Here is a 19035-nt window from a genome sequence, read left to right on the forward strand (position 1 = left end):
CAGTAGAGAAATGATTTGCTTGAATTTTGCCGTTAGACTGACCTTGCCAGAGAAGCTCCTCCTTAGTAGCAATTGTTATATCTGCTTCATTCGTTTAATGAGATATGTTAAAAAAACCAGAACGCCTCAACTAACAAAACCTACCTCCTACAAAAAAAAAAAAAAAAAAAAACCTACAAAAATTGGAAGTTTTAGAAGACCAACAGAAGCAATTTCCAGAGGATTCCAGAAGCAGCTGCAGTTCAAATGTTTCTCTTGACCAAAAACAAAGCCTTTGTCAGATGTGGAATTACAGAGAAGATGCTGGTTTTCAATGGTTGCTTGTAAATACCTGTGGCTTTTTAATGTTGATAGGTTTCAGACTTCAATAGCTCAGGCTGAAAATACCTTTCATAATAATTCACTCAGTCTTATGCAAATTATAAGCCTTCCTATTAGTCTCACACCAATAATAAGATTCTTTCCATCAGTCACTAGTGGAACTTTCACTGCACTGACAGTGTGATCCCAATTAGGTTTAGGGTAGAATGGTAGAGAATATTTTTCTGCACATTCTGAGCCACAGAATCATGGATTCCACTTCCCTATAACCTTATTCAAATACTGCAGGATCACTTCTTGTCCTACAGCAGTGGAAGAACTGGGGAGGATTTTTATGGAAACAAGATTGAGAACTTTGAGTATTGGTTTGACTGTAAGCTGTTAGTGATGAGTCCCAGATCATCTCTTCTTGGTAGGGCAGGCTTAATTTTAAATGCATCCTATGTCAATTAAATGAATGTGTGTATTAACAACTTGGAAAATTGAAACATTCGCTTGTATGGCTTCACACCTTTGTTGTAAACTTAAATATTTCTGAAGTCAGTAGTTAAGTGATTATAAATAAAAGCTGGGTTCTTTCAACCCCATTAGTAAGCCAATGTCTTTAGGCTGTCAATATGTGGAGCAATAGATGCTCTTGCTGTTGCTTGGTGGCAACTGGTGACAGTGTGTGTGTGGGGGGGGATCATGTAAAGCTGAAGGATTTGTGAACTAAATCTGTAAACTCTAAGCACTCAAAGCTGAGATAAAGCCAGGGAGGAAAGTGGTGTGTGTTGTATATTAATTATCTGCTGAGGTGGGGAGCATATCAGTAAATCAGCAGAGTAAATCACTTCAGCTGAGCTGAGGAGCTCTTGCAATGCTCTGAATTGAGCAGCTGCCTCTGGGCACATTTGCAAGGTTCAAACCCTTGTGTCTGGATGGCACCGTGTCCCCCTCAGAGTCACCCAAATTCTCCTCTGTCCATTTGGGATTAAATACATCTGATGTGCCCTGTAAAGAGCCAGGATGAATTTTCTGTTCTGGCTGGGAGGTTTCATGGAGTGCAGTGTTAGAGGAACCAGGGGGGCTCCTGTTTCCAGCATGTTCCATGACCCAGAACCCACAGACAGCAGAGCTGCAAAACTCTGTTAAACACAGCATCTGCTGCAAGCCCTGGGGCACTTAACTTTTCTTTCCTTTTCTGAGAATCAAGGGAACCATCTGGTTATTTGCCAGGTCACCTTGATTCTATTAGGGTGATCTAATTACAGCTGGATTCCATGTGAGCTGTGTCAGGATGAGTGTCCTGCTGTTACAGTGAGGGATGTTTACCAGTCAGGAACGTTTTGTGCAGAGGCGTCAAAATCAATACTGGGCTAGAGGGAGGGAAAGAACGTTTTGTACTTGTACAGCTCATAGCTCAGTCTTCCAGAACTGTCTCCAGAACAGTGTGCCTTTAGCAGCTCACTTATCTTTTTAGAGAATTCTGCAATCTGATTATCTTTTCCTAGAAGAAGCAGGAGGAAGAAACATTTTTTATTTTTTTTTATTGCCAACTTGTGAAATGTTTTAGATTCCATTTTAAATTTGCTTTTTGATTTCAAATGTTTTAGATTCCATTTTAAATTTGCTTTTTGATTTCAAATGTTTTAGATTCCATTTTAAATTTGCTTTTTGATTTCAAATGTTTTAGATTCCATTTTAAATTTGCTTTTTGATTTCTGTTGTTTTGCTTCTGCTTTTCTTCCAATTAATGACCCAGTAGGTTTGAGGGACCAGCTGCAGACGTTGGATGTGACCTTTTGTCATCTGATGTGGCAGCTGTGTGTGACGTCAGCTACCTTTCATATGAGGTCCTTCGTGGCCTCCTTATTTTAAAAAAGAATTAAAGCTCACTGTACTTGAACCTTTATAAGCTGAGCAGGGCATGAAGAGAGATCAATTGCTATGCTTTCCTTGTCAGACTGAGAGGGAGGGAATTATTCTGCAGCTAAACTGGGAGCAGAGGAAGGGATTCGATTTTTCCTGCTAGAGAAACTAACCCAAATAATTCTGGGTTTGGTATTTATTCTGTTTTTATTTTTTATTTATTTTATGCCAAAAATCATTTGGAGGTGTAGGACTATATATAAAACTTTATTTTCACACATGGTTTTTCCAGTATATTAATGCTTGCCTGTCCAAACACTGACCCTGCCTAACAGAGAGGATCTGGGGTGGTGACAATGCACTTGCTAAACACTTGGCCAAACCCCAGCTCTCGGTTAGGCAAGATCCCCAAAGTCTATTTCCTCTTCAGTCTGTGGCAATGACAGCAGCCTCAATTGGAACAATAGCTGTCTTGATGTATCTGCTGTCACTTTGGGGGATTTTGCTGTATGCTGATTAATCAGTGATGCCAGATGTTTAAATTCTCCCAGAATTTTGCTTGCATTTTCCCAGTAGCATAGCCAGCCAGCAGAAACATGTCTGTTTAAAGTTCTTGCTGTTCAGGTTATTGGAAAAGTTGGTCCATTCCAGTGAAATAGTTGGTTACATCTGAAGGTATCCTAAAGAAATTTGCTGTTTGCATAATTAGATCTTTTGCATGAATATTCAAGTGTCAATCACTCACCCTGCTTCCCCTTGCTGCAGCAGATGACTCTGCATGTGTTTGTAAACTTGCTTTCCTCTCTAACAGGACGATGTGAGGCAGAAAGTGCACCTGAATACCTTTGGTTTCTTCAAGGATGGTTTCATGAGTGTGAATGTCAGCAACCTTTCCCTGAATCCAGAACCAAGCCCTGATGAGATGGACAGTTTATCAGTGAGTTCCTCCCGGGAAATTGCCCTCCACTTGTCTGAGCTGTCAAATCCAAACTCTTGATGCTGTTGGCTTTGCTTCCCAGCATGAGCCAATGATGAGGATCTGTGTACTGAGATTTATCCTTGAGCACTCTCCATTCTGCTGTAAGGATGAACCTTTAACTTGTTGGATCTCTGCTGAACTCAATGCACACATCTATAACTTTACATTGAACATCAATTTCCTAACAGTCCTCTGATGAGTTTTGTCACACTGTGTCATGTTGCATTGCAATTCAGCTTGTGATCATTGTGTCAGTAGGTTTCCAGAACAGTGACAGTCTTATTTTTAACAGAACTCTAATATTACATGTTATACAGCACATTATATTAGGGGTTTTAATAGAGATTGGATGACATACCTGAGTTCTTCCTCTGCTACACAGTTTCACTTCTTCATTATAAAAATATTAAATGTTTTTGTCAAGCAAAACCACGTGGAATAATACTGAAATAAGTTAAAATGTTCAGAGACTGAAGATACTTCAGATTTAGTTTGGGTTTGAATCATGATTTTTTTTTCTTGGTGGATATGGATGAGTTTGTTACATTTGAATGTATTTTTCTGCCTGATTTGGTGATGAGAAAATACCTGAATTCCACCTTAAATGTAGGTTAACTTGTTTAGACAGCAGTATTTTTGACTCTTTCATTGGTGATTTGGCTTCAATTTGACAGATTCTTCTCAATTGTCTCCTAGGTCGGGTTCAGCTTGGATCGAACAAGGAATGATGGTTTCTCCACTTACCTGGTAAGAGTAAGGGATGTGAGCTTGCTTTTCTAAAATGGGACATCTCATAGTCTACCTCACTCTGGGGATGGCTGGAAGAAATAAAAAAAAAAATGGGGGATTTTAGACATGGGCAGAATGGATTTACAACTTGTGGGCTAAGAATGGTAACCTCTGTCTGGAGGGGAACGTGTCCAGAGGGCACTTCAGAGGTGTTTTGTTCATGTTACCAGGATGAAGAAGTGGATTATTGTATCTTGAAGAAGACTCCAGAGCCAGATGTCTCTGTTGTAATTTTACTTCTGGACATCCAACATGAAGTGTGAGTAAAGAATGTAAAAGATATTTTAAAGTTACTTCTTCAGTTGAAGATAATGTCACACTTGAGATTTTTTTTTAGGGGCTTGGAAAGCATCTGTGCATGTAGGTTGTTTATTTTTAAGGGGTTACATGGCACTTGAGAGGAGGTAAGTGTAAAAGTAAAACATCTGCAGTATAAAATGGTCCAAGAATTCTTCCTGTGTATTGGAGGGGTAAAGGGACAGCAGGCAAAAACAAACTACCTTAATTGTGCTGAATGAGCTTAATGAGCTTTGATGTCTTGAGTCACTTTTGCACTCAATATGGAATTTTGTTGTTTGTCTTGAATTATCTTTTATTATGGAAGTACCTTCAAGTCTGCATTGCTTCCTTTTGCAAGAGCTCATGTGTGGTGCCATAATTTCTAGTGAGATTCTGCTTACCAATGCTGAAGAAACTTAATTTTCTTCATCTGCTCTTGTATTTCATGTAGAGGTAGAGTGTGACTTTTCCCACACTGATCAGTTCTGCTGTGAGTCATGATCTGGTTCTTGCCTGTTCTCTGTGGTACAAAAAACAAGTTAAGACAAGTTGATGTTCCTTTATTGGGTATATGGCTGTGACAGCCTCTTTAAAAATGTTGGTTTACTTTCATTTTGTAATAAAACCTCTTTGTTTCTTTAGTGTGAAAGTACGGTTCTCTTCAGAAGCTGCTTCTTTGTTACCTAAAATTGTATTTGTATCTGAGGAAAATGGTACTGCCTTAAATACCAAGCTGCTAAAAACTTCTGAACTGAGCAGTAATTCTGATAAAAATGCTCCAAAGACCACTGAAAGTACAGGTGGAAAAGGTAAGCCAGCTAAACCTGACCTGTGTGTGCTCTCACTGCTGATTCCTCATTGCTGTGCATCCAGCACTGAGTTGAGGTCACATTCTGGGGTCCCCTGGGGCTAGAATTTAATGTACATCCTGTGTAAAGCTGTGCACAGAGCTGCCTGTGGGGCTGGGGTCTCCTGCTCAGTGATTTGTGTTCACCACTCCTGTTGATCCATCAGAGAGACACAATGAGTGTTGGAGACCTTCAGTGCCTCTGAGGAGGGGTTCACAACTTGGTTGTCTTTTGTCTGGCAAAAAGAAGGTTAAAGTGAGAATTTTATGGCCACCAACAGCTAGTTGAAGAAAGGTTAGGAGGACAATTTCAATCAATTTTTAGTAGTGGCACACAATGTCTGTTTCTCTTTGTTAAGTCTTGGATGTCTCAGATGGGATGTTAAGACAGAAAGTAAGTAAAATAAATATCTTTCCTAAATAGGCATTCCAGTATTGTAGCAGATCATTTGTGCAATCCAATCTCCATATTCTGTGGTTTTAAATGCTTGACAAAGTAAAACCAGGGCCAACATGGTGCAGCTGATACCAGGTGTACTTTGAGTCAGAAGTTGGATTTGTCTTCAGGGGTCCTTTCCAGCCAACATTTGTAGGAGTCTGTGTCTGTCTAAAGAGTTGAACTCCTATCACTTAGAAACTATGGGGAGGGAGGAGTAATTGTCCCAGTAATCTTTCTAGGAGTCACAAGCCTTTGTCTGGCTTCCAGACCAGCAGACAAAATAATTTTATAATCTCAGCTGTAATGGGATTAGCTCATGTTATCCCTTCCTGGCAGAGTTTAGACTTCAGATCAGACTGCTCAGCAGTAGTCTGAGCCTGTCTTGGCCTGTCACATTCACCAGCTTTGATACCATTCAAAAGCTTGGACAGCTGTTGGTAACAAGTCAAGAACCAAGGGTGGATGGCACTGAGAGAATGGATCTGACAGCTGTAGTTCTGCTTTCTCTGGTGTAAAAAGTGTGGACAGTGCACTGAGGTGTGGGAGCCAAAAGCAAAGCTCAAGTCTTGAACTTTTGCTTCCTGGTCGAAAGAGATGACCTAATGTTTGAAAAGCTTCTTAGAGGAGTAGAGTCAAACTGTGAACTTGACATGCTGCTCTACTGAAGGCTCCTGTCACCTCAAGTTCAGAGGAAATGCTGGCCTGGCAGGTCACCTATGCTTTTGTGGTTTGTTTGTTTGTATTTTTACTGGGAGCTTAGTGGAAAGCTGAGAATTTTTTCCTTCCTCATATGAAAATTAGGATTTCCATATGTTTGTCAGGCCATGTATTAATGCTCAGACTGAGATTTGTCAGTGAGATTAACAGTACTCAGTCATAACATAAAAAGTCAGAGCTGTGTCTTGCATCTGCTTTAGGTCACCTGCCTCTGGTCATTCTCACCAGAGGGGTTGGAAAGATTTCTAGGGTAGACTTTTGTAGGAGGTGTAAGAATAGGGAATCCTATCCTGGCATGTGAGGATGCATTCAGAATGAATGCTGGCTGTGGGAAGAGTCCTCTGAGAGTAAGGAGAGGCTGGGGAAGTGTCTCTGTCAATGATTAGCTGGGAAACTGCCACGCAGACAAGTGTAGGAAGGTGTGAGTAAGGTATTGACGACGTGGTGGTTTCTGAGGATGTCTAAATGCAAACACTAAATGTACCATTCATACTTTTATCTCTAGATAAGAAGTCCAAACGAAGTACAACATCCTCCCAGGTAAGAAACTATCTGGGGTTCTCTTTCACCAAGACCCTGGGGGGATATTCCAGTAGAATCATAGCAGAAAAGTGGAGAGTATTTGCTATTGCTCTCAGCCTCCACTGTAAATATACAGAATGTAAATTTTATTGTCTGGTTAATGTAGCCAAATGTTTTAGTTACAGAAGAAAATAAAATCTAAAGGTCTCTTTCCCTTTTCCCAGAGCATGGTAGAACAAGAGCATCCTGTACGCCATGTCCACGGAATTTTTTCATTTGAGGTAGGGTGTCTGCCAGTGTCTAAACTCAGTTCCTTCACTGTCCTACTTTGGAAAAGTGAAAGTCTAGGATATAGATGTCTCTTTGATAGCAGGAGTTTGCCTGAAAATTTACTGAGCTAAGCATCAGTGATGGAAATCTTTCTTTATAAGTTGTGAGAGCTGCTTTTAACTTGGCTTTGTTGTGATGCTGTTCTAAATATCATAGTCTATGAGCCTCAGCATATTAAAGTTTACTGTGATAGTAGTGCAGATTGCTGATAACAAATAGCTGTGACCTGACTGATGATTCAAGGGAAGATCCTCTATATGAAGCCAGATTAATGCTTTGTTTGAACACCCTGGTTCACTTGTGATGGTTGGTTACTACAAACACATTTGAAATTCTGTTATCTGACACAGATCTCATTTCCAGAGCTATCACAATTTGCATAGTTGGGGGAGGAACAGAAAAGCTGCAGGGCGGGTTTAATAAAATTATATGCTTTGCCATGTCAAATATATTGTATTTGTGGTTATCTTTTCTCTGTGCTGAACTGAGTTAAGCACTGACACTTAAGAGGCTTGGATTACCAGAGTGCATAATCCTAGATGGGTGCAGTGATTTTGCACCTGGAGTTCTGTTGAAACTTCCAGATGTGCTGCTATCCTCTGAACAGTCTGTTTGCTGAAGGGAACCTGCTGACCTCAAATGACAGACTTCTTTCATGCTTCAGTAGAGATGACTTCCTACCAGGGCAACCCTGTTGTCAATGAGAAGAATGCTGACTTCTCTATTCCTTATTTTCAGTTCTATTTTAACATCAGCTCGGACAAACAAGAAGGTCTCTACAGCCTCTATTTCCATAAGTGTGTTGGCAAGAAAGGGCCAGCTAATGATCAGCAGCTGTTTAGTCTTGATGTGAGTATGGCTTCTAAAGGATAATTAACTTGTTAGCTTAGACTACAACATCCAGCTCCAGCTTGTAACCAAGCACACACTGCACATGAGTGCACATATGGGGTGGGAAGTGATTCAGAATTGTGTGCCAGTCTCTGCAGTGGCATTTCTGAAAGAAGTGACTACTGTAAAAATAATTAAAATACTGTTTTTGCAGAAATGCCTGAAAATCTGAAGGCTGAGTGTGGGCTGGGTTCAGTCTACACAGTTGTGACCTGATGCTGTAATGAGATGGGAGCTGCATCAGCTACTTGTGTTTTGCTGCACTCAAAAGTCACTTTTCTCTTTTCATGATTGCAGATATTAAGCCTGTTGCTGCAATGTAAATTGTTGGTATTTGAATTCAGTGTTTTTGCTTTTTCTGGCCTAATTAAAGATGTGTTTTTATGGTGTTAGATACACATCCTAAAGGCAATATGTTCTAGCAAATGCCTCATCTCTTTTGATGTACAGGGGTTTGTTCCTGTGTGGTTTTGGTTGCTATCAGAGCTTGGGCTTTTCCTTTTTTCCCTTTCCTGTGCTGATACTGGTGTATAATGAGCTGGTCTGGTATGAATCCTCTCAGTGACTGAGGTACCTCAGCCACGTCAATCCCTGAAGTGCTTTTTATGTGTTTGCGTAAATGCTATTGCAAGGGAACATGGAGGTGATAAAGCCCTAACTTGACTCAGACTACTTCAGAGCTGCTTCTGAAGTTACAGGTTTAGAAGACCAGCTTTCATAAATTGCTGTGTGAGTCACTTTGACCCAACGAAGAAATTAGAAAGAGAACAAAATGTGGATGATTGGTCTGCTGGGGTGTACTTAGAGATGGACGACAGCTTCAGTGCTTCAAACTAGACTTAATGCATGATTTTATTGAAGTCCTAGCACATATGACTAAGCCACTTAAGGGTATAAATAGAATGCTAAATAATACTTCTGTTTTCTCAGTCATGGGAAAACAGGATGACAGACATTGTAGATATTGTTTCTGAGTCAAAGGTGGGCAAATTGTGACGTCTGTTAGAGAGAACAAGTATTCTTTGGGAAAATTACCTTTCTGAGTTATGTTTCATAACTGAAACATTGCTTTCCAAGGGGATTATTTTCTTCTTTTTTAGTCTTGCAAAATGTTTTGAGATTCTTAAGGATGAACAATAGGTTTTGGGTTTTTTCTTTGAGACTCATAAGTCACCCCTTCAGAAAAGCTCATGTTAAATGAGTGAATTTGATTGCAAAATGTAATTGTTAACTCAATGCTTCAACAAAATGATTTTTTTTCCAACTGTACACGTAACACACCTTTAATATTCAGATAGATGTTACGGAAAAGAATCCTGAAAGCTACCTCTCAGCAGGTGAAATCCCACTGCCAAAACTTTACATTTCCATGGCTCTCTTCTTTTTCCTGTCTGGGACTGTATGGATCCACATACTTCGGAAACGCAGGTAGGTTCAGTGTCATATATATATATATATATATGCAGGATATTCTTATTAGTTAATAATTTCAATTATCCCAAGCAGTAAAAATCAGGGGTTTAGAACATGAAGTTGAAATATTGCTCAGGATGGGGCAGAAACTTGGACTGCAGCATTAAGGGGAATCTTTTTGATGGTCACCTCAACCTGGAAGCAACTGCTTGACACTTATAGGTTTTAAAGAAATATCCTTGGAAACTGAAATTTTTACTGCTGGTTTTTAAGTCATGCTCTTTCTTCTCTTTTTTTTCTTCCCAGAAATGATGTCTTTAAGATCCACTGGCTCATGGCAGCCCTTCCTTTCACCAAATCATTGTCCTTGGTCTTCCACGCGGTGCGTGCAACATCTCTGCCTGAATTTGTTCAGCTAGGAAGGAGAAACATGGAATCCAGGATATGCTGTTAGGGAAATCTGCTTTGGAGGGAGCACAGTGGGAGGGAGAACTCATCTTAATACTGAAGCATTACAACTGAACTGCAGCTCTTTGGTGGAAGTGTTTGTTTTCATCAGTGTTTGTTTTCATCAGTGTTTGTTTTCTGACTTTAAATACAATTGAGATCATGGCCTGAAGTGTTGAAGCAGCAAGGGTTGGGGGTTGAGTGAATTCCACAAATTTTAATGTTTTGGCCATCTGCAGTGGGCCTGAAAGCTTGGGCTGTGCTGCTGCTTCAGCTCCAGGACTTATAGTAAATATTAATAAATGAAAACCTTCTTTGTAAAATTCAAAGACAAGGAAATATTATGGTGTGTGGCAACTGACCTCACCTTATCAGCTCTGAGACTTTCCATAGATAATGTCTCTGTTGAATTGCATTGACTTTCCACTGGAAATATATCTCATGAACAAGGTAATGGCAAGCATTTAATCCTTCAGTGTTTATGCCAGCCATGCTCTTCACCTTCATGCCCAGGGTGTTATATCTGCTACAAATATTTTTGCAGTCTAATGAAGTGAATCTGGCTTCCAGTGAAAATGAAACTAGCAAGCCTCTAGTCACCTAAAGCAACTGAACCTGAAAGAAATGAATGAAAAAATAGGTTCCAACTGCAGTTGTTTCACTGTAGTTAAGCAGGGGAGTTGTGTGGGAAGGATGTAGATTGTACAAGATACATCCACTAGCACTTAGGAAATAGAGCAAATGGAAATGATCTCATTGTTGCTAAACAAAAGTAGAATATGTTGGGAGGAAGTGCTCTCTGAATGTGACAGAGCTGGGTTTGTACACACTGACTGGAAAGTGAAAGTGGCAGTGGATGTGGAGCAGACCTGTTTTTAGAGGGTGGGGTATCAAAAGCAGCTTGTCAAGTGCTGTATTTTCTGTTTCCAGATCGACTATCACTACATCTCTTCTCAGGGATTCCCCATCGAGGGCTGGGCTGTTGTTTATTACATCACTCACCTGTAAGTAGGTCAGAAGATTGATGTGATAGATTGAAATTGCTACTGGGGCTGTCTCCCTCCTGTACAGAGTGGGAAATCTTTGCTCTCATGCACACCACAGTACCAAAGACTCAGCAATCAGCCCTGTGTGAAGGGGAAAGCTCCATTTCCAGAGGGCAGCTGCAGAGAATTGGCACTTCTGTTGGTGGAAGAGTAAAAGGATAACAAATGCTTTACTTTTCTTTGTTCACACTAATATTCAAGTATCTCATTTGCTCCTGGTGTGAATGGTAAGTGGATACAGCTGTCAGTATTTGCTGCTGCTCACAATGGTGAATGGATGACTCCCCCAGGAAAAGATTGCATATATTGTGAATGAAGCCTAATATTGCTCTGTGATACAGAGTTGTAGCAAGTACATCTGCTTCACTGTTGTGGCATGGATAAGTGCTTGCCAAAATTATGGATAGGGAAGCATTTGTTTGGGTTTGTGGCTTTATTGGCAGTGGGAGAAACCCGGGCAGAAGAGGAAGTGTGATAAAATAAAATAGTCTCTCACTGCAGTGTCTGTTTCTCTTTCAGACTGAAGGGAGCTCTTCTGTTCATCACTATTGCCCTCATTGGCACAGGCTGGGCTTTCATTAAACACATCCTGTCAGATAAAGACAAAAAAATTTTCATGATTGTCATCCCACTTCAGGTGAGGACTGAGCTGTGCTCATACTTCCTGTCTTGTGAGAGAGCTGCTTGTGCAAACTGGAAAAGGCTGTGAAAGCTTCGCACAGTAGCATGTAGTTCTTGCTTGTATGAGCCTATTGGCTATTTCCTAGTCCAGAAGATACTGTAGTTCTCCCAATTTTTCTCCCATATTGAACATGAGATAATAGTGATCAAACAGTTTCAACAAATGAAAACTGGCTATAAGGAGTGTGACAAAACCTGGGCTGGAAAACAGTGCTGAATAAGTAGAGGAAATGAATTATAGTTGTCACTGCTGAAATGCTTGCTGAATGTCTTAATGAAATAAAAAATGGGAAAAACAAGACCTGTAGGTCTGTTGGGTCTGAGGGAAACATTCCCAGTGGTTCAGAGTGCTCAGTGCTGGTCTCCTACTTGAGGAACTGAAGTACATAGGAGAACAGCACTTTTGCTGTTGTTGTATGTAGAAGAGATGTTTTGCCTTTCCAGATGCAAGCCCTTAGCAGAAGTATATATAATTAGTGTTTGAGGCTCTTACAGAGCTCAGGTGGGGAGTACAAAAGATGGTCAATGACCAGTCTGAATTACTGGCTTAATGTAGAATTATGTGTTTTCACTATTGCTGTATGTGCCACACAGTCCTATATCTGTGTATCAAAAGTAAATTTTGCTCCTTTTTATCTCAACTGGTACAGTAAATTAAGCACAGTACATAACAAAAGAACTACTTTCTGAATGTCAGCAGGAATAAGTTCCCATCAGTTTCATTTCTGTAAATCTTATGAAGATGCTGCTGAACATGTGACTTTGGGGTGTAGAACTGCAGAAAAATTACTGATGGTAGTGGCTGGGCCTTTGCAGAACTGGCAGCCACCTGTAGTGGCTCCTTGGGCAGTTTCTAAACCAGAACCTTGTCTTGTTGTGTAGGTGCTGGCAAACGTGGCCTACATTATCATAGAGTCAACAGAGGAGGGGACAACTGAGTATGGACTGTGGAAAGAAATCCTTTTCCTGGTGGACTTGCTGTGCTGTGGAGCCATCCTGTTCCCAGTGGTATGGTGAGTTGCTGGATGTGAAAAACATCTGAACTAAAGGCCATTGACAGCTCTGCCAAAACACAAGAGCTCTGTGTCCTGTGGAGTCAAGCATTTTGTTAACTTTTCTATCAGCCTTAACATTTCAGTCTAGTGCTGTGGAAGATGCTCCTTTTGGGGATGTTGGACTGGGGATAAGGGAAGGTAGGTGGCAGTTTACATGTGGCCAACACTGTGCAGGCTGTAGGTGCTTTTGAGACTTGAAATTTTGCAGAGGTGTTGACTCTCTAAATTGAAAAAAATGGGATTTGACTTCACTGACTGAGATTAGATACTTGACTGCTAAATTTCAAAACAGAAGTGCTGTCTAAGATCAGGGCTGCCTTCAAGCAGAAGCTGCATGTTTATTTGACTGTTTATAAGAAATAATCCCACAGGGAGCATTTCCCCGCCCTTCCTTCCACTCTACTTGGCAGGGAATAATGTTGGTTACATAAAACTCAACCAAAACACAGATAATTCAGATAAACACTATTGTTGCTGCTTGCCAGTTAGCCAGAACATTTATCTTCTAAATGCATTTTGTCTTAATTGGATAAACAGCTGGATTTAAAGGAGGATGTCAAGGAGTTTCTGGCTCCTTGGTTAGTAAACACACAATATTCCTCTTTTTCTCCAGTATCTCCATTATTTTTTTCTGAAATGCAGATTATATAAATGTCTGGTAGCATGTCATCACTCTAGAGTGTAACTCTTGAGTTTTTCAGAGGTGTGGCTCAGTAGATGGAAATAAGCTCCAGCTTGACTTGTGAAGGTGGGTTTCAGCTGGCCTTCTCTTCCCCTGCACACTCCTGGTGGCCTTCTGCCAAGGCTGGGAGATCTTTTTCAAGATATTTGCTCTACCCACGTGCCCTGCCCCTTGCTCCAGTCAAAAGTGCTTCAGCTCTAAGGTTGAGGAGGATTTGGCAATGGTAAATAAAAGCTGAGGGATATTAACTTCAGTTGCAGAGGGACTCAATCTCCTATGATAAAGGTGGCTTCTGCAGTCACAGTTCTTGCTACCTTATGCTGGGATCTGTGTGCCCAACCTAGCGAGGTGTTGGTACAAAACTTATTTCTATAAAGGAATTGTATCTGAAAAACAAATGGGAGCTGTCTTTTGTGACTGTTTATGGTGTGCAACCAGTGTTCCTGCATTGCCATGGTGCCAACATAAACTGGCAGTGAAGCCTCTGACATAAAATCCTGCCCCTTTTTCCTCTGGATAGTGTCACTGCAGCTGGTGGGATGACTCATGTGAGCAAGGTGACTAAGACTTGGCCCCTGAATTTACATTCCTGCAGGGTAGTTTCTGTTACATAAGTTGCCTATGTAGATATGTAAGCTGTAATCAACTATTTAAATGAAAAGACCTTAAAAGAGCAGTAAGATGCCAAATGCTTGGCAGTACTTGGAAGAGTAGCTCAGCTTAATTGTACAAGTGGAAAGCATTATGCTGGAAAATGCCCCAGTTTCTCTCTCTGCTCCCTCCCTCCCACAAAGCCTTCTGTAGGCTGAAGTAGGTTTTAGCAATCTGCTTTCTTAATCCCAAGGAAATAGAGATACTTGAGCTGACTGCCTGAGCTGGGGGCATGAGGGTAAAGTGTGTGCAGTGCTAAGCACAGTTAATTAAGATCATACTCCAGCCATAAAGAGCTAACAAAACTTATCAGTGATCTAGAGAACTGCTATGAAAAGGGAGTGTAAAACTTACCATTAATCTATTCTTTATTTTTCAGGTCAATAAGACATTTGCAAGAGGCTTCAGCAACAGATGGGAAAGGCAAGTAATCTGTATTCTTTGTCCTCTTTTATGCTACATATTATAATGCCAGAATTTCAAACACACGATGCTGATGTAAAAACCAAACTAAGGCTATACATCTACACTGTATTAGTGCCCCTCTGCTTTTCCTCAGTGGGCTCATGGGAATAACTTTTGGAAAATTACCTTTTTCCTGTATTGCTTTAATTATCAGAACTGCAGTGTATAACCCATTCTCTGCTCCTTGCACAGCTCTCAAGCTAGACATGACATCCAGAGCAAATCATCTTGACAGATTTGCCATTTTTTCCTCACTTGAGTGTTCAGAAACAGAACTAGAAATGAATTCCAGAATTGCTGACTATTAGCCCAAATAGGCCCACTTATTTCAATTTCTGCAGAAATGTATTCCTGACAGAATAGAGGGAAATAAACTTCATTATGAAACAAAACATAACTTGGCATTCAACATAGCACAGTTCCTGACTTGTCCATGTTTGTGCAGCAGCTCCAAGGGCTGCCTGTGGAAAGTGGAGTTATGTTTATTGTAGCACTGGAAAGGAGCAGGTGGATGGAAAGGCCAAACACGGCTGCTCTCGAGTGTGCTTTTCCTGCCTTATCTGCTCATTTCTTCTGGGTTAGGTCCTTGGATCCAAGCTGTGGAGCACAGCACTGGCTTCCTTGGAAGCAGGCAGCCTTTTCCATCTTCTGTCATTCTGTGGTTTACTTTCCAAAGCTTCATCTGTAGAAGGTCATTGGTTGGCAACAGCCTTTTAACTTGAGTCCCATCCTTCAGCTCTTGGCTCTCCTTTCTGGAATTCTGTATCCAGATCTGGATACTCTTCCAGCCTTTTTCTTGGCTTTCACAGACATTTCTGCACTTCACTGCTGATTGTAGGTGAAATGTAAGGCTGGGTACTGAACTTAGCTCTGTATAGACCACTGATTAGTTCATTTTCTGCCATCTGTTAAATCTAAACAATACTTGTGATGAGCCTAGAATGCTTTCCTGATGTTCCAAGCTGTTAAAAAAAGCCACCAAACAACAATCCTTCAAGCTACCTACCCCAAACCTAATGGTGGAAAATTACTAATTTCTGATAGAAACAAATGTTAAAAAGGTCAGTTATCAAAATAATATAAATGTTATTGGTAGCTTTCTTATCAGTGTATTCACTTGGCTTCAGTGACATTTACTGGTGGATTTGTTTTACCTTGTCCACTGAACATATGTTCTGGAGTATTTATGCTCTTACCTTTAAAAAGTCCTGATAAGTTCAGATTTCCTTGAAGCAGTCTTTCTCCTGAACCAAGGACTTCACACATGTCAGGCCTGGTTCTTTGCTGAGTGGCCATGGATCTGTGTCCTGGTGGTGAGCACACAGCAATTAATGCATGTAATTAAGACAGAAACCCTTCAGGTCTGTGTGGCCCCCTGTGATCTCCCTGTACCTATCATGGTTGTTATCACAAGATGGTGCTGTGGAGTTTGATAAACCTCAGACATGCTGAGAAGGAGAGAAGTGAGGTGGCTGACAGCAGGGATGTTCAGTGTATAGGCTCAGCCTATCCACCTCATACCAGGTGAAATCCAGATCTGAGTAAATCCAGGCAGTTCTATAGGATGCACTGTGGTGTGTAAAAAATGTGGGGGGAAAAAAATTAATGAATTAATTTGAGAGGAACTGGCTGTGTCTCTACAGCTAGTCAGTGCTATGCACAATAGCACTTCAGGTCTGCTTTAGTCCTGTGTTTTGTGTTGTTCTCCATGACTGATGGTGCTCTTTATCCTGAAAGTGACCTACTGCTGTTCCCAGCTTTACCTACTGGTATTGCCCTCTGGTTGTGCAGATCTTGCAAGTTCAGTAACTGTGCAGGGCGACTTAGCAACTCTGTTATGCTCCATTGATAATAAAAGAATAGCTAAGGAATAGATTTTCAGGGAAAACATTGCATAGGCTGGGAGCAGATTGTGGCTGCAGTGCTGGGACTCACTTGTGAAATGCAATCTGGTTGGACTATTTAGAGGCTGTTAAAAGGAGCCCACGGGGAGCAAGTGAATGGCAAAGTGATGCCAGAAGCAGAATGTTACCTCATGCTGTCATGCTGCTAGTGTGGCTGGTTGAGAAAACCAAAAGTGATTTGGTTGCACTGTAAAAAAGTGAAATCATTCATGTTAGGCTTATCAATGAATTCTCTTCACTAGAACCACATGCTCTGTAAGCTTCCTTTGGAGGCCCTGTTCTTCAGAGGCGCTGCTCGATGTCTCAGCTTCTCATGGGAATAAAAAATAGAACTAATGCTTACTATTAAATCACAAGCATTTTTTCCCTGCAGTTAAAGGCAGTTTTCTCCTGGAGTAGTAAAAGTTACTGGGTTTTCTCATTATGCAGTTTAAGTGTCCCATGGTCAGAGCTGGCTGGGTTGTGTGCAGACACTGCTAGCTGGGCTGCCTCTGGCCTGCTGGGATTTATTGTCTAGTCAAGGGCTGCTTTCCCTCTTCTCTCACACAGACTTCATTAACTTATAGGATGTATTGGGGAATTGCATACTACACATTCAATAGCTGTTTTTCCTGGCACTGAGTCTTCTGGTGATGTCCTTGCTGATGACAAAGACCTAAGGAAAATGATTTTTTCTTCCTTGCATCTGTTGGGACTAACAACTCCAGGACTTCACGGCTCAGTGTCCTGGTGGTGTTTCCTGACTGTCATGCTTTCTTCCAGCTGCTTCTCCACCTGTTTATTAGGTAGCAGTCCCCTGGGTCAAGGGGCAGCCATGACTGTATTGTGACTGGATTAGGAATGAAGCAGATTTGGATTTACTAGACCTTTAGTCTGGGTTTGTCATGGGCCTTTGTTTTAGCAACATACAAATAATAAAAAAGCCTGTTATAAGTGGCACTGATTTGGAGTCACTAGCTAATAGTAATTTAAACTAGATTGGGTATTTTAAAAGAAAAGCCAAGTGGGAAAGCTGGAGAAATGGGTCTAAAGCCATAATTATCCAGGGAGACCTTACATACCCAGATGCTCTGGATTGCCAGTGAAGAGTAGGCAGGGCACAGTGCTATGGCTGAGTTTGAGCTGCCTGGTTGTTTGCTTTTTTCCCTTGAAGGTAATCTTTAAAGCAGTATATCTGACCTACACAGGCTTCTTATCTTGCACAGCAGTGGGCGTAAACATCCCATTTTTAGAATCTTTTTTCCTCCCCTTTTAAAATCGCCACCTTCAGACTTAAGCAAGTGCTTAGCTACACCCTTGATCTGTCACTGTATCTTCCTTCAGGTGGGAGCCTTTGCTCTCTGTCCATTTGTAGATCTGCATTGCAAATGTCTTGCAGATTTAAGGAAATCATCCTTGCAAACTGACCTAGAATTGCTCAGCCTGCAAAGCTGCTCAACTGCCACCACCTTGTTTACAGGCATCTTGAGAAAAGAGAGGGAGTATATATATAATTTATACATCATTTTTGTTTGAAACTCCCAGTTTTTGGTCACTGGACCAAAAGGTCTCATAGCACACTCTTGTGATCACATCCTCTGTTGTTTGAGGGAGGAATGGGTTGGAAAGCAGTTTGTTCTGCTGGTACTTGTGTGTTTGTGATGAGAGATTTGGTATGGCACTGTTGGATCATGGGTTGCTGTTTTACTGGAGCACTGCAGTTAGAGTTGGCAGCAGAATTAGGGAAATAGATGGCAGCCTGTTGCTCCAGGCATCATTCATTCCCTGTGCTCTGTGCAGTGGGCAAATGATGATTAATGCTTTTGTGCTTGCACCCATGTCAGGAAAAACCATTTGCAGTATTCAGTGTCTTCCTGCTGCTGTGCCATGAAAATGCTGTGAACAAAGAGGCTGGTCCTGTGTGGTGCAGAGCAGCCCGTGCTTGCCTGGGCTCAGCACCACTTCCAGGTGCCCCAGAGAGCTGTCCAGGGTTGATGTGGCAGCTCTGTGCTGGAGACAGGGTGCTGATCCTGTGCTTTGGACTTTCATCTGACCCTAGTGGAGCACTTTTGTGCCAAATGGCTGATGTGGTTCAGGATATTCAAGATTAACAAGTCTGTGCCACCTTCTTGGTGACACTGAGCCTTGCTGTATCTGTCTGACCTCTTCTTTCTAGTACAGGAATGCTTTTAAGCAGAGAGCTCAGGCTGTCATCTCAGAGCTGATTTTTCAAGGGCTAGATCTACATGTGCTGCATCATTGGGGGAGAGCAGAAAGCTTCCATTTACAGTTTGATAATGGCACAAATCACATCTCAAATGCATCAGCGTGAGTAGGGCAAGCAAAGCATTGAAGAAATACTCTCAGCTCTACCTTGAGCATGTTCACAGGCTGCATTATGGTTTTTCTTTATGGATTGTATTGTCTGGGCTCAAGCTCCCTGCACCCTCAGCTGCAATCCTGTGATTGTTATTGCATACATATCCTGAAAAGGTTGGGTTTATTCATCAAAAGGCTATTGTGTGGTGTACAAGTGGATAGTCCAGCTTCTTTTTCCATCTTCTAGACAGCCTCAACATTGGAAATTAGCATGGGGACAATCTCAAAAAGAGACTGCTTATCAAAACACTGGGTGTGCTCTGTTTTGATCGATGCAGATTAGGCTATTGCAGGCACAAGCTGTTAAAGTAAATGGTGATAGAGAGGGAAAGCTGAGTGAAGCAAGGTATAGATGCTATAAATCTTCT

The 19035-nt window shown here is 41.3% G+C and overlaps 1 protein-coding gene across 7 annotated transcripts in view; it reads left to right on the forward strand.

The window, feature by feature from the left end:
- Positions 1-19035, forward strand: part of GPR107 (G protein-coupled receptor 107) — a 45297-nt gene that overhangs the window by 2831 nt on the left and 23431 nt on the right. For all 7 annotated transcript variants that reach the window (XM_054646653.2, XM_077188916.1, XM_077188917.1 and 4 more), the window contains 13 exons: positions 2984-3109; positions 3848-3898; positions 4111-4199; positions 4862-5028; positions 6728-6762; positions 6969-7025; positions 7813-7923; positions 9260-9393; positions 9685-9760; positions 10756-10829; positions 11391-11508; positions 12435-12565; positions 14320-14363. In XM_054646653.2, coding sequence (XP_054502628.2) covers positions 3041-3109; positions 3848-3898; positions 4111-4199; positions 4862-5028; positions 6728-6762; positions 6969-7025; positions 7813-7923; positions 9260-9393; positions 9685-9760; positions 10756-10829; positions 11391-11508; positions 12435-12565; positions 14320-14363 — 1156 coding nt within the window. In that variant the 5' untranslated portion in view covers positions 2984-3040. The remainder of the gene's footprint in view (positions 1-2983; positions 3110-3847; positions 3899-4110; positions 4200-4861; positions 5029-6727; positions 6763-6968; positions 7026-7812; positions 7924-9259; positions 9394-9684; positions 9761-10755; positions 10830-11390; positions 11509-12434; positions 12566-14319; positions 14364-19035) is intronic.

This window comes from Agelaius phoeniceus, chromosome 21, assembly GCF_051311805.1.
Source record: "Agelaius phoeniceus isolate bAgePho1 chromosome 21, bAgePho1.hap1, whole genome shotgun sequence".
Classification (NCBI taxonomy): domain Eukaryota; kingdom Metazoa; phylum Chordata; class Aves; order Passeriformes; family Icteridae; genus Agelaius; species Agelaius phoeniceus.